Genomic DNA, 13599 nt, shown 5'->3' with positions numbered 1-13599 from the left:
GCTTTCAGGTATTAGCTGTGTCTAGGGACACGTAGGGGCCAGGAAAACCTCTCTCCATGCATCACTGTCATCTGGTACTCAGGCAACTAATTCCCATCATAATCAGTGCAAGGTAGCTATTTCCCATTAAAATCAGAGCCAGACAGCTTGCTTACACTCAGTGAGCCAGGGTCAGGGTCTGGCCCCCAAAGCAGTTCCAGCAACCCCCTGAGGCACCTGACTGCATAGGTGACTACATACTATGACGAAACTGACCACAATTCATTTTTGCAAATGAGAACTACTCTTAGGTAAATTAAGGCAATTTTTTTAAAGAGCCTGATCAAAGAGAATGTGCATAAATGCATGAAGAAATAAGCAGGAAGGCAGTGCTGGAAATTAAGCCATGAGACTATGAAGCACAACCCTCTCAGTACGTAACATCTAATACAGAGATAAGAGTTTCTTTAGATATACTGCTCATCACCTGCTGGGCCAGAAGGGAAACAGAAGAACATGGAGGCTCAGGGGAAATCAGCAGTTAAAAAAAATAAATATTGCTTTTACCTTAAAAGCTCTGTTGAGCACCTCCTCCCCTCCTCTGCTTCCCAACAGGTTAACGATCACTTGTTTTCCATACTGCTCTTTCAGAAGCATCATATGCCTACAGCAAAAGTAACCATAATAGGTACTAAACAAAACCATGTTATGTTGCCTACTATGTTTTTTAAAATACATAAGTCAAGATCACTGGTCACTCCATCCAGCAGAAAGATTCAGCCACAGCAGCTACAGATATCTTCCTCAGTTTCCTCGCAATCAATTATTAAAGTACAAATGGTGAAAGGATGCAATTAATGGACACAGTATTCTCTACTGAACTTAAAGAAAGAGGCATCTTAGGAAACAGGCCCCAGACCTTTTATGTCACTGTTAGCTTTGATAATGCCTTTTGTATGTTCCCACCTCTTGGCTGTCAGCCTGGGAACTACATAGGAAAGACAACAAGAGAAGAAAACATATTACACTTCAACAGGAATTGCCCAGCATCTTGCAGAGCTAAGCCTATAAAGAGCTGGTAGCAGCAATGGGGCCTAGAATGCCAGTGCCAAAGCCAGATCAGCAGAAATACACATGCCATATGCGACAGAGTTCAAACATCTCTAAGCTACTGCAACATTGAGACATTCACTCTCAGCTTAATTAAATTAAGCAGGAAAGTTAGCAATCATAAGAACTGTTGCATTGGATCAGACCAAACTTGCTTTCAGCCAAGTGGCCTGACCCAGATTCTTCAGGAAAAACATAAACTAGGACAAGTATAATGTGGGTGGTTTTTTGGCGTCTATCCCATCTCTCAAAGCCTGACGTTTAGGGACTCTCAAGTCAAGAGCTTTTAGCCAGATGCAGAGGCACTCGTTCCCCCCTCAATAATTTTTTTTCAGTTAGCATGTGTGTGCTACAGGAGTTCTGCTGGCTCATCGGGAAATAATTAGACCTTAAAGCCATCTTCCATCATGTACTAACACCACTTTGGTAGTACTTAAAAGGAAGCTGGGTAGAAATAGACAAGAAAAATAAAATAAACTCTCACATAAATGAAAAGCTATTACATGTTGCAAAGTGACGTGCAAGGAAAAAGTGCCAGGGAAATAGCAAGCATACATCTCCTGGCATGTACCATTAAATCCTATAACCAGAAATAAGCCCCAAAGAAAACCATGGAAGGGGATAAAAGAAAGAACAAGTCACCAGCATGGCCTTTAAGAAACATGGCTAAATATATTTTCTGGTGCTATTTATGTTCCTAATTCTGCAACCAGTTCTCTGTATGCCAACTCTTCCCATACCTTTGCACCTCTCTGACCCCAGCATCAAAATCCTACTTTGACAATATTGCTTCCATACAGCAAAATTGCTGAAGCTCAGGTCACCTGCTTGAGCACTGTCAGCAGAGCTGCCTGAGGATTTCCCAGGGAGAGGGAACACAAAAGATCCACTAACGAGATTACCATTCACTTCCCACAGTGCCTTCTCAACACATTAACCTATCAGATGGTTAAATTTAACAGGCTCCATTCAATCTAATGTTCTCAGAAAAGCTGTATCAGGTTGTTAAGTTTCAGGGCCTTTTTCCTTATAAGCAGTTGCTTATTCTTTGCCCATTTTCAAAGGACTGTCTTTTGTAGATAGGTAAGCAGAGACACTCATAACCTGATCAAACCCAAGGCTTTGCTGTGCACAATGGAAAGAAGGAATAGTGCAAACTCATGTTCACATTTCTCAGAGGAAAGCTACTCACCACTGGTATCAGGGTCAGAAAGAAAAAATTATCTGAGCTAAGTACCTTGCTGAGGTACTCTCAATTTCTTGGGCAGCACAAGAGGATGCTAAACAAGTTCCTGTTTTCTTCTTATATAAACTCTCTCTGCTGTGGAATGCAAACCTCTAAGATGGAGCTTCAAGGACACTGGCAAGGCAACTTACCATGGCACCAGATGACCACAAGACCATGAGTCTCAAAGGCATTTGAATTCAGTAGGACTTAAGAACCTTAAAAAGTGTGGAGAATGTAGGCTAAGACCCTTTGGAGCAGGGATTGCTAATGGGGCATAGTCCCTTTAGGTTCTAACCCCTGTTTGAGGTCTGCAGTGCTGCAAAACTTAATAGTCACAAATGTCATGCTTACTAACAGTTGTAGTAAATGAAATCAGGGAATTATGAAGCCTTACCCAAAGTCAACATAAACTCCGATTTGCCAAAACCAAACCAAACCAAACATTAATCACATGACCTGGTACTTACACATAGAAAATTTCCCACAGCCTGAATTCTTCATGCCCTTTTCAGGCAATGTTCCCATTGATATCCATAGGAGTTTGCCCTTAAAGGATAGCACTTCACAGACATTCAAAGGAATCAAGCTAATGCATGGCTTTTTTTACAGTTTCCAGCTGACAAGCAGAGTCTTAATGGTTTAAAAACTTTTACAAGCCAGTCTTTGGGTAAAGCAGAAAAGCATCAGCATGATACCACCACACAATACTGATCATAGAATAAGACACTTATTTCTGTATAGCAGTGGGGAGAAAAACAAGTCCATAATTGAATGGAAGCAGTGTTTACTTTTTAATTACTTGGGTTACAGTGGTAAAGAACACGTGTTCTGTGTACTTTAGGTGTAAATTCACATTTGTTGGCTCACAAAGGATTACACAGACTTTCCTTTTGCTTGTTACTTGGTATTTCTTAGCTTTTACAGAAACAAGCCAGGAGACCAAATTAATTCCATTACTATTGAAAACAGAAAGGAAAGTGCACAAAAATAAGTGAATAAATTAAGTAAACCCACTTAATAACTCTCAACACCTGGGAGACTGGCTGTGTGTTTTGCATCTCTCAGGATTTACTATGAAGGCATAAAGTGGAATCTTGGTTAAATGCCAGGCTGCTGTGTTATTGCCAAAGTGGAACGAAGCTTACCTGTCAAAGGCAGGAGCATTAGCTTCTAGACCTCTGTTAAGCCTTAGATGATGGGAACCCACCTAAAAGAAAATATTGGAAGGAAAAAAAAAAAAAAAGAGAAAAATAACTTCTTAAACTGCTAGAGTCCTAAATCACTAGATGTCTCCCTTTTTCCTTCGGAGAAAAACATTTAACAGCACCAGACATCTCTAACTGACTCCACACCCACACACACGTAATATCCTTAATACAAAATCCACAGCTTTTATTAGACAACAACGTTTACAATTAGAAGTGAAAACATGATTATCATTAAGCAAAGGAATACCTACACATCTTTTTATGGCCAAACAAATCACATCCCTTTGCCAGCTTCCTGTAGCAAATATCTCACACTGCCTCACACAAGTATGCTGTGTGCCCAGTGTTCTTTCTGCCTTTCCCTCGGCAGAAAAGGCTGCAGTTATGCCAGTTCCACGGGTTGTGTCCCGAGTTCTTTCATCTTTCATTATTCACACAAACTAAAAAAGCATCAGAACAGTCCTTTCAAAATATGAAGGAAGAAATCCTGTGCCATCAGTCTAATAGGACTTTTAATATGTATGTCAACAACAGGAGCCCCAAGCTCCTTCTGAATGACAGCTACTGTTATTACAGTATGCAGAGGGCTTCTTTCCTCTCCAAAAACTACACTGCTAATTATTTATAGGATCATGCATTGTTTCCTGTACTTCATCATCTTCCTTTGTTTTTCATGAGCTTAGTTTCTGCAATTCTTTCTAACACCAACGCCAGCACATTCAAATCCAAGGAATAAGAGGTATGAGTATTCACCAACATAAATGAAAGCTGCATATTTAATCCAGATTAGGCAAAAAAGCAGACTGTGTCCCCACTAAAAAGTTGAAAATTCTGTTTAACTAGAGATGCTACCCACTAGCCAAAAATACTTGGGGAAAAGCTCTTTGGCTTCATAATATATGGAACAACAGTGCTGGATACAGCTACATCATGGGCAGAGGGCATGTGCACGACCATATGTGCAGACCTGCTTCATAAAAAGAAGCAAGTGTGGCACTGGATGTTGCTAACAGACAACAACACAGACCTTTTAGTCATCTTTTTTTTGCCCTAAATCTAGTAATTCTGAATAGTACCTAGGTGCTAGATTTAATAAGAAAGTATCAAATAATCTTCGAAGTATCTAAAAAAACAGTCACTCTATGCATTCTCTCTACTAATGTATATGTATATAAGAGCATACTCATTCCAGTTGCTTATCCCTCTGTTAAGAGAATGCAAAGAGTGCTAGGATGATTTTTATTTGATCTTGTAACTGTATATAAAATGTAAGTCACAGATGAAATGTAAGCCACTGGGCTTAATTTCCTGATAAAATCCTACATCTCTGCCTTGCAGAAGATCAGATCAGATCATCATTACCCTTTTGACTGAAATCTAGCAAACACACCATCCAGACATTATATTTTGTTTCAAGGTAATGTACTCCTAGAGAGCTCTTGGTATTCCTAAATACTCCAAATTTTACTGTGGAGGTCAGTATCACCAAGTCAACCAAGCATTTGAGAAGGAAAGGTTACCTCAAATAAAATTGAAAATGTTATAAAGATATTGCTGTAAGTTTCATCTTAGGACATTAGGACACAGTCCCTTACAAATAGTTCCTTGTAGAGGCACTCAAACACATGAAAATGTTAGACTTTACTATAGCCATTTGCCTGATATAGTTCTGTTTATCTAAACATGCAGAATTTCCCTCAAGGTAAACCTAAAATGACAGAGCTCAGCATTTTCACCGAATGAGCATTGCAGCTCTTTATAAAAAAAACCCAATTAAATTCTATTGAAGTTCTAAATTGTAAGTAGCCAGAGAGATAAGTAAGGTAGGCTTTCTGATTGTATGTTTACCTGAAGCTTCAGTTGCTCCCAAAACAGTGGAACAGAACCTCTGATCTGCACAAAGGAAGAGACGTCATCATCCAAGTAAATTGTCTGCAAAAATAAAATACAGGGAAGGAGTTCTGCAGTTAGATCTATCAGTCTGTGACCCCTTTCTGAGGTGACAGATTACGACACTGAACTCAAAGGGTAAAAAAAGTAAACCATGTACCTCACTGTATCCCCTTACTGCTCAGCCACTTTTCCATAGTCTCACAGGCAGTGGAACAAAGCACAACGTATTTGCTTTCATGTCATCGCAACAGATTCAATTCACTACTCACCAGAAATAAGAGAAAATTTAAAACACCAGCACTGCCAAGAAGGAAGGAATCTTCAATCCACGATGAAGATGGATTTGATCTACTAGTGGAGGCACTCTGGAAGACCAACCATACACTCTCACTCTGTCTCTCTCAAAACTTAACTGTGCAAAATGTCATTGCTCCTTGTGACCGATGATTGGTAATGCCAGGTGTCGGATAAGCTTCTCTCTTGCTTTATTTACTATTTCTTATTTCACTGTGTGTTGTGCCTTGTCAAGAGTGTCCAAATAAGCCAGCAGCTTTGCCACTCCCATTCTGAGATACAGTGAACCGCATGTGATCTACTTCTTTTCCAGGAAGCTTACAGTGAGAGGCTCCAAACTCCCTATTTCCTTCCCTAACCAGACCTCAAACTCTCCCTTGTGTTCTTATGATCACTGCTAACGAGCTGATTTTGAGTCAAATCTATGCTAAGCACAAAGGCTGATTTCCCCCTTTGCTTTCCCCCTCCACCAGCCCCCAAGCAAATGTTACATTATATGTTAACTTAGCACAAAAGGTACTATCTTCAGATCCAGTATGACCACAGAGCAACTGTGCAAGGCCTGGCTCACTCCCCTGACCTATACTTAGCAGTGGAATCCTGGCTGTTTTCCACGTGGGATACATGATACACATGATACACATCTCTGTTATCTCATGCATGACAATGAGTCTTCTGCAGCCCTGCAGAGGAATGGTATCCAGGTCATCCAGGTAGCTGCCTCTCTAAGCACATCATATCATTTAGCACAACTGCTACCAGCCAGGTGGTAGCACCCGAAATAGAAAAGAACATGAAAATGGGTTATTCTACAGCTTGACTGTGGTTTGTGCTTTTGGGTTTGCTACTAGAAGTGCTGGCTGGGTAGCTCAGGGGAAGCACCTTAATTTGCCTTGTCTTCTCATTTATAATCACTACTGGTGTATAATTTTTAGAGCTACACTTGCGAAAAGTAGTATATAGCTACACCAGAGAGGTGAGTATTTAAATATTCTGTCACCAGTTTTATCTAACTAATCTTTACAATATTTTTGCAGAGCATTTACTACTATCCCCATTTCACTAGGAAGAAAGATTTAAGTGGCTTTGTCAGGGCCACTGTGTCAGTGTTAGAATGATGGCTAGCTCAGATGTAGTGCAAACCTGTATGTTTTTATGGTTTTAGCCTCACACTAATGAATTAGGAACCCTTCTCTGTCACATTGCATACTTGCACAACCCCCTCCTAAAGAGAGGGAGTTGCTCATAGAAGCTTTCTTGCAAGGCCTGCCTCACTGCGAGTAATGTGGCTCTAAAACACACTCTCCCAGTTAAGTTTTCTAAACATTGCTGGTACCTGAGTGCAGAAGCTAATCACCACGGGAACACACTGGTGCACCTTTATGCAGTTCTGTGCTCAGAAGAGTTTGTCTTGTGTAGAGTAAGGCCTGGCGCTCGGAAAATCACGCGATGTACGGAAAGAATAGGGACAAGGGCGCTCGGAAGATCACGCGATGTACGCAAGGGAGTAAGCTATAAATGCCACGTAGAATAATACCTTATAAGGCAAAAACCGCTGACTTGCCCCCTGATTGGGCCGACACACTCAGTTCCGCATTGCTAAAGGTATATAATGCTCGCTGTGTGCGCAATAAACGCTATTTGATCATCCGACATATTGGTGTCTGTGGTCTCTAGCCCTAAGCCGGGGGGATGGCTTAGCTCTGCAAGTCTTGGCTGAAGCAACGCAGCAACAGTCTTGCAGCTGGACGACAGGAGTGAGCAGGCTCACCTTCTTCCTCTTTATCACATCCTCTCTTGGACAGGTTCTACCAAGATGAGTCAATAACTTCCAAACACTGAATCATCTTTTCATTCAGTCATGGACCCAGAGGAGCTAACGCTAAGGTAAAGCAAATTTGTGTAGCTCCACTGACAGCCTAGCATTATCCTGACTCATACTAAATGAGGATCAGGTGCCAAACCTATGCAAAAAAAGAGTAAGGACTGGCTCACTTCAAAATTTGGCAATAGTCGTCACCTTAGAGATGAGTGAGTTGAACTGAAACATCTAATGATGATGAATACAGAAAAGCTTTTTATGAAGTACAATTTGGCCACTCAGGCAGCTTGCCACAGAGGTTCAGTTTTCTTTACAATCTTCTGAACATTGCTGTTTCCATAACTAACTGAAAAATCCACAGCTCAAGCATCTCTCTTTGGCCAGCTCTTTTAGAAGTCCCAGCTGCAAATTCTCCAGACCCACTGATTAAAAGATAATAATAATAATTCTAATTTTAATACTTGCAGTTTAACATCTTGCTGAGCTACAGTTTAAATGGAAAGTATTTCATCAGTTACAGACCATGAATATATATACCTGCCTTCTCTATACCAAATACGAAAGAAAAATACTGACCAAACATTTCTGCCTTTCTGCATTAACAGATGCTCATATTTCCACTTATTAGTGATTCAACGTCATAAGAGTTAACAGATGTTTGTTACTCACATTTTCTGTTCACTGGTTTTCGCTCACTACCTCTTCTGTTTTCTGCTCTATTAAACTGTCCATTTGGAGAACTAAAAAACAACAAAAAAGTTCTAACTATTTGGGAATCATTCCTGTGATCTAAACAGGATGCCCACACCCTGATGTGATGGGCTGGGGGGTCTTCTGCCAGGATGGGGTCTAATACAGAACTCTCCTGTGATGATAGGGCATTTTAAAGAAACTGACATTTTTATGCACATTGCCATATAGCCTTTAGAAGTTCAGATAAGGTTTTTGAACTCGGAACATGGCCTTTCCAACAGAGTCATTCACAAGGAAGTTCTTGACATTAGCACATACTTTTTTTCCTTTCACTTACAGGACTCATAATCCTGTTCTCTGGAGCAATCCTGTGGTCTTTCACAATCCTCTCACCTCATTCTTGCGATGCAAATGAGTCCAAAATTATTTTCTTCCCAGCTGCACATGAGCTGGAAAAAGACCTAGTGTTTTTAATGAGTGGGAGACTCATTAAAATCTCTACTCTGCCCATCATTCCTTTCTTAAACAGACTGTACCCACTTCGCACTACAACTATGCAAATCTTTCCTGAATTTCAGCAATACCTACTATCCTTCATTCACCACCCCAAGGAACACAACTCCTGATCTTGACATTGCCTTCCATTGTATATGTTCCTTGACATTACACAGTAATAGCGGCAACAGCTTTCCTACCAGCACACTTCTTAAGCAAGGAGGTTGAAAGACTGAGACTAAGACTTTCCAGTTCAGTAATAGACATAAACTCAACACCCATATACACTGTAAGAAACCCCATTTGTTAAAGTCTTAAATAAGCACTGATAATACATCCATGTTAAAATTACAGTCATAAATAAAAGATTCCAACTTTGATGCTTATGCAATTCCAGCATTTATGCATGGATAAGTATAGAATTTCTTTTCTCATATTCCTCCAAGCCTTGATCACCTTTTGTTCACAATGTTGTTTTTTCTACAAGCACATATTTATCCCACTTTTTTGTTGTTCTAGTTTTGATTTTACTACCCTGTCCAATAGCAGTCTGTTTCTCTTATTCTAAGTCACAACACAAAAGATGAACAGTTCTTTAGAAAAGAAACTTAAAGAAAAATAAGCAACTCTTTGTGTCCAGAATTTTCCTGTCCTCCGTTTTCCTTAACTCATGGACAAGAAATACATCCAAGAATATCAGACTAGTTTTTCTCTAAAAGTTCAACAACAATCAAATTATATTTTGGACAACACTCTGTCTTTATAGTTGATACATACTGCTAAATATCTTTCTTTGGGCTTCATAAGACTATTGCGGAGTCTTATCTTTTGTCTTAGATCCAAAATGACAGCAAGTTGTTGCCTCCTTGCCCCGAGAAGAATGTTCATTCCTATCAAATCCTCAAAACACTTGAGGATTATTTCATTAATCTCAAAGAGTCTGGCCCATAGAACAATCCAATCCAGTTAGCTGGATGCATTTTCAGACACACATCCTGCATGTTTCCCACCAGACAGCATAGTAGCAACTGGATACTTAACCCAAGTGGAGGACCTCTTTGCCTTGATAATAGATAGCTTTCTCCTCTGACTTCTGATGTTAGAATTTGCCATGTTAGACTCTTTCTGTGGTCTCTTTCTCAGACTCCAGGATCAAGGGTGATAGTTCTGACACTTCAAAAGGATGTTTCTCAAATCTTTCCTTTCTGTTGCATAGGGCCAGACCTTGTCCCTGTGATCCGAAGGCCTTTCCTGATAACACAAGCTTCATGCACCGGTACTGCTAGTAAGCTTCTGAGTAAGCAGCGAACTGGTATGGCTTCTGAGCAAGAAGCAAACATCCACATCAACCAGCTGGTGTTCTAATCCCAGCATGCTATGCCCATTCATTACTTGGAATAATTTATTCACTAATCTACACCACTCAGCTTCGTTAGAAGTAAATAATTATCCAGTCACAAATTCAAATGGCAAAATTCATTACAGACTCAAAGGGCACACAGAGACACAGTCCATCCATGATAAACCAGATACTCACATGGCTTGTTCTGGGATTCCCAGCTCTGCCACACAACCTACAAAGAGCATGGATAACAGATGGCCTAAACATACCTCTCCATGAGTCCCTTTAGCCCAGACCACAGGATCCAAGAATATACTTGCCAAAATAATCCTCTTTGCCCTGCCTGAGGCCATATTCAAATTTGATCCAGAAAATAAATTAACCACATGATTACATCCATTCCTCTCCTGGAGAGCTATCCAACATGGTCTAGGAGTTATTGTGAAACAGAGATCATTTTTCTTAATCCATGCCCGACACTTTTTTCTTAAACTGGAAGAAAGGGAAGGTTAATCCACATTCATGGCATTTCCTTTTAATACCTTGCCAAGGTTTCCATTTTCTTTCTCGAACAGTTCCATGAAGGGGAAGACAACTGAAACCACTCATTTATCTTTGGTAAATTACAGTTGTTCCCCATAAATCACATTATAAGATGTGAAGAGTTTAGCATAACTCTTTGGAGGATAACAGGAGAGGAGATGAAATGTAAATAGTGACAGGCACACAAACTAAATGAAGAAAGTGTGCTTGTTTCTCAGTGCTATCAGCAGAAAAGAATTAAAAGAATGTGATACAGTCTCAACTTTAAGGGGTTACTAGAGAGGAAGAAAAGGTGAAGGGAAACACTTAAGCTATTACTGGGAAACAGAAGGATTTTAAAACTACTTGAGGATTAACTGCAATACTGCAAGTAGAGAGAGCTACCATCCCATTACAAAATACTGGTTGCAAATCTGGAAGTCCATGTTAGAGGGATTTCAAAAAAATCCCTTTTCCCTTCATATTTTGTTTTTCCTTAAGTGTTTCCTACCTTTTTTCTTCCTTCTTTTTTCTTGTAAAGATGCAAGCCAAATGATCAAACATCTAAAGATCCTCTAGTAGCTTTTTTTTTCTTTCTTTTTTTTGGAAAAGCAAAAGTGAAGCGAGACATTTAACTTTCTCTCCCCCCCTCTTCTCAAACACTGTGAGTCACAGCAGTTAAGTGAGCCCACAAAAAATGACTCACTGCAGAGCTAAAATGCCACAAGGCTAACTCAGTGGGAGACAAAAGCATACCATCTACACATAAGAGAGCTGCCTGGAGATAAGACTAATTGTTTCTCCCTTTCCTAAAAGCGGAGAAATGTTAGAGTAATTCCTACAAAGGGTGAAGAAGTCCTGGCTTTTCAGAATCCTAGGGTCTATTTATTTATGAAATTGAACAAGCAGCATGCCATTATACTGTACAGGCTGCAGCAAATGGAAACAAAATGCTATTCAGCCAAGATATTACTTCATAAGCGATTAGTCAGTAGTCTACTATGAAAGTAGGAGAGAGTTTATTCTAGGACTCTTCCTTCCTAATGGTAAGTGGATGTCAGCTTGAACTGGATCTCAGGCATCCCAGTGGTTAGCCCAACGTTGCTTTCTTAGGACATGCAGCTTGGTAAAACTAGTGTTTATCACCATTAGCAACAGCAACCTTCTTTTCTCCTTTAAAAACAAAAACCAAACAAAACCACACAATCCTTTAAAACTGCAAACCCTTGTTAAAATTTTGAACCTACTCGAGCCTTTCACCATATAACCATTTCACTCTTGTGCTTTTGCTTACCCAGTTGCAAAACACTCAAAACCCTTTAGTCCTCCCACTTCACAGCAGTGGGAACAAAGCACAGCAGTTCCTGTAACAGCCTGATCCAGCCCCAGCTAAGGGAAGCATTAGCAACCAAGTATTGCTTTGCTGCTCACTGGGAGCCAATCCTCAGGTTTTCTGCTGGGATGCAAAGGCTGTCTTATTTTTTGTGCTAATCATTTGCAACATACTGTACTCCAGGAACAAAATTAAACAGAATGAGTTACTTCTGACCCAACTAGTAAGCAGTACAGCAGAAGTATTTCCCATTATTAGACAACTGCTAAATGCAGTGCAGCAAATGTGACGCTGATCTAAAAGAAAGCTGACAACCCTTTCTAACATTTTATTCTCTCTGCATTTCAGTAAGAGAACATTCTTCAAATCAGTAGTGCAAATGTACTTTGCACTAATGCTCATGAGAAGGCACTCAACTAAAATATCAGACTGTGTCATGTTATTACTTAAAATGGCATATGTCCCTTCTTCTGTTCCCAGATTCAAGGGGATATTACACTTTTTGTTGGGCAGATCTGCATCTGCTCTCCCAGTGCACTGACAGACTATCTAGAAAGATACAGATGCTGCAAGACCTGACTTGCAGTTGCTTTAGACAGAGGCACAAAAGAGAATTATTAGCAGAGAATTCAGAGGCTGACATTAGACCCAAGCACAGCAGAGGAAGAGTTTGGCATCCAACCAGCAGAATTTGCAGAAGCCTGAACACTAAGTGGAAGGCTGCCAGCTCAGCCAACTGAAAATGCAGGCAAACCAGGAAAAGGAAGGACGCAAGCAAAAAGCCACTCTCAATCCCGATGAGAACTCTGACCACTGTGCCAGAAAGTTGCATGTGTAACATTGCACATGCTTTAAGCATGTCCTGGGGATCAAACCTCATCAGCAGACTCGGGAATACCAGTCTGAAATTCCTTCTCCCACATTTTGCTGAGCGATGCAGCATTGTCAAGTCTAAGGTGTCCTTAGACGGAATCAGGTGAAGAGGTTAAAGCTGCACCACCAAGGCAACATCTTAAGAGGAAATTCTGAAAGCACCCAAATATTGCTGAATTTTGGACAAATAGGAGACTGAAGGCATGCCTCCCACAAGCAGTAGGATAACAGAAAGGATAGCACTGAGTGTGAACTGCTACACTTAACACAATGCCATGAAGAAATACTAGTGCTGAAGTACGGGCCCTTTTGAGAGGAGTATGCCATCCTCAGATGTTAGGCACAGTCCTACAATGACACAGCTATAACTCTCCTGAAACAAGTAATGACACAGAGAACTTAAGTATCTCTATGCTACGCTCACTGTGTCATGTAAAGATGTCTCACCAGCCTCCCCTTACGAGCATCACATCAGCAATCTATTTTCATTCTATGTGCTCCTGCATATATACGACACATACATTACACATATTAAATCAATCTACACTACACACAGTTTTGTAGATCCACCCAGAAGACAGTGAAAACAATGCAATTTTAGGGACAGATCCCTGTCCTTTTTTGAAAACTACTACCAGCCATTTATTCATTTTGCTTATAGAGATATCCTTTTCTGTATGATGATTCTGATTGCAAGTAATTACTACTTCTATTCAAAAAGGAGAAGGTGATTACACTTGAATAAGAAAGCACTCATTTCAGCTGGCACTGAAGATCTCGGATTCTTCAGGGTCCACTGCTTTTTGT

The 13599-nt window shown here is 40.3% G+C and overlaps 1 protein-coding gene across 1 annotated transcript in view; it reads right to left on the bottom strand.

Annotated features, from left to right (window-relative positions):
- SYNJ2 (synaptojanin 2) overlaps nt 1-13599 on the bottom strand; it is a 58626-nt gene that overhangs the window by 30888 nt on the left and 14139 nt on the right. The window contains exons 4-6 of the mRNA XM_010015692.1: nt 5374-5457; nt 3463-3524; nt 547-643 (exon numbers count right to left, since the gene is read on the bottom strand). Of these exons, the coding sequence (XP_010013994.1) occupies nt 547-643; nt 3463-3524; nt 5374-5457 (243 nt within the window). The remainder of the gene's footprint in view (nt 1-546; nt 644-3462; nt 3525-5373; nt 5458-13599) is intronic.

Source organism: Nestor notabilis, unplaced genomic scaffold (genome assembly GCF_000696875.1).
Source record: "Nestor notabilis isolate BGI_N333 unplaced genomic scaffold, ASM69687v1 scaffold12810, whole genome shotgun sequence".
Classification (NCBI taxonomy): domain Eukaryota; kingdom Metazoa; phylum Chordata; class Aves; order Psittaciformes; family Psittacidae; genus Nestor; species Nestor notabilis.
Note: the sequence above shows the minus strand (reverse complement) of the source record. Positions and strands in the feature narration are given on the sequence as shown.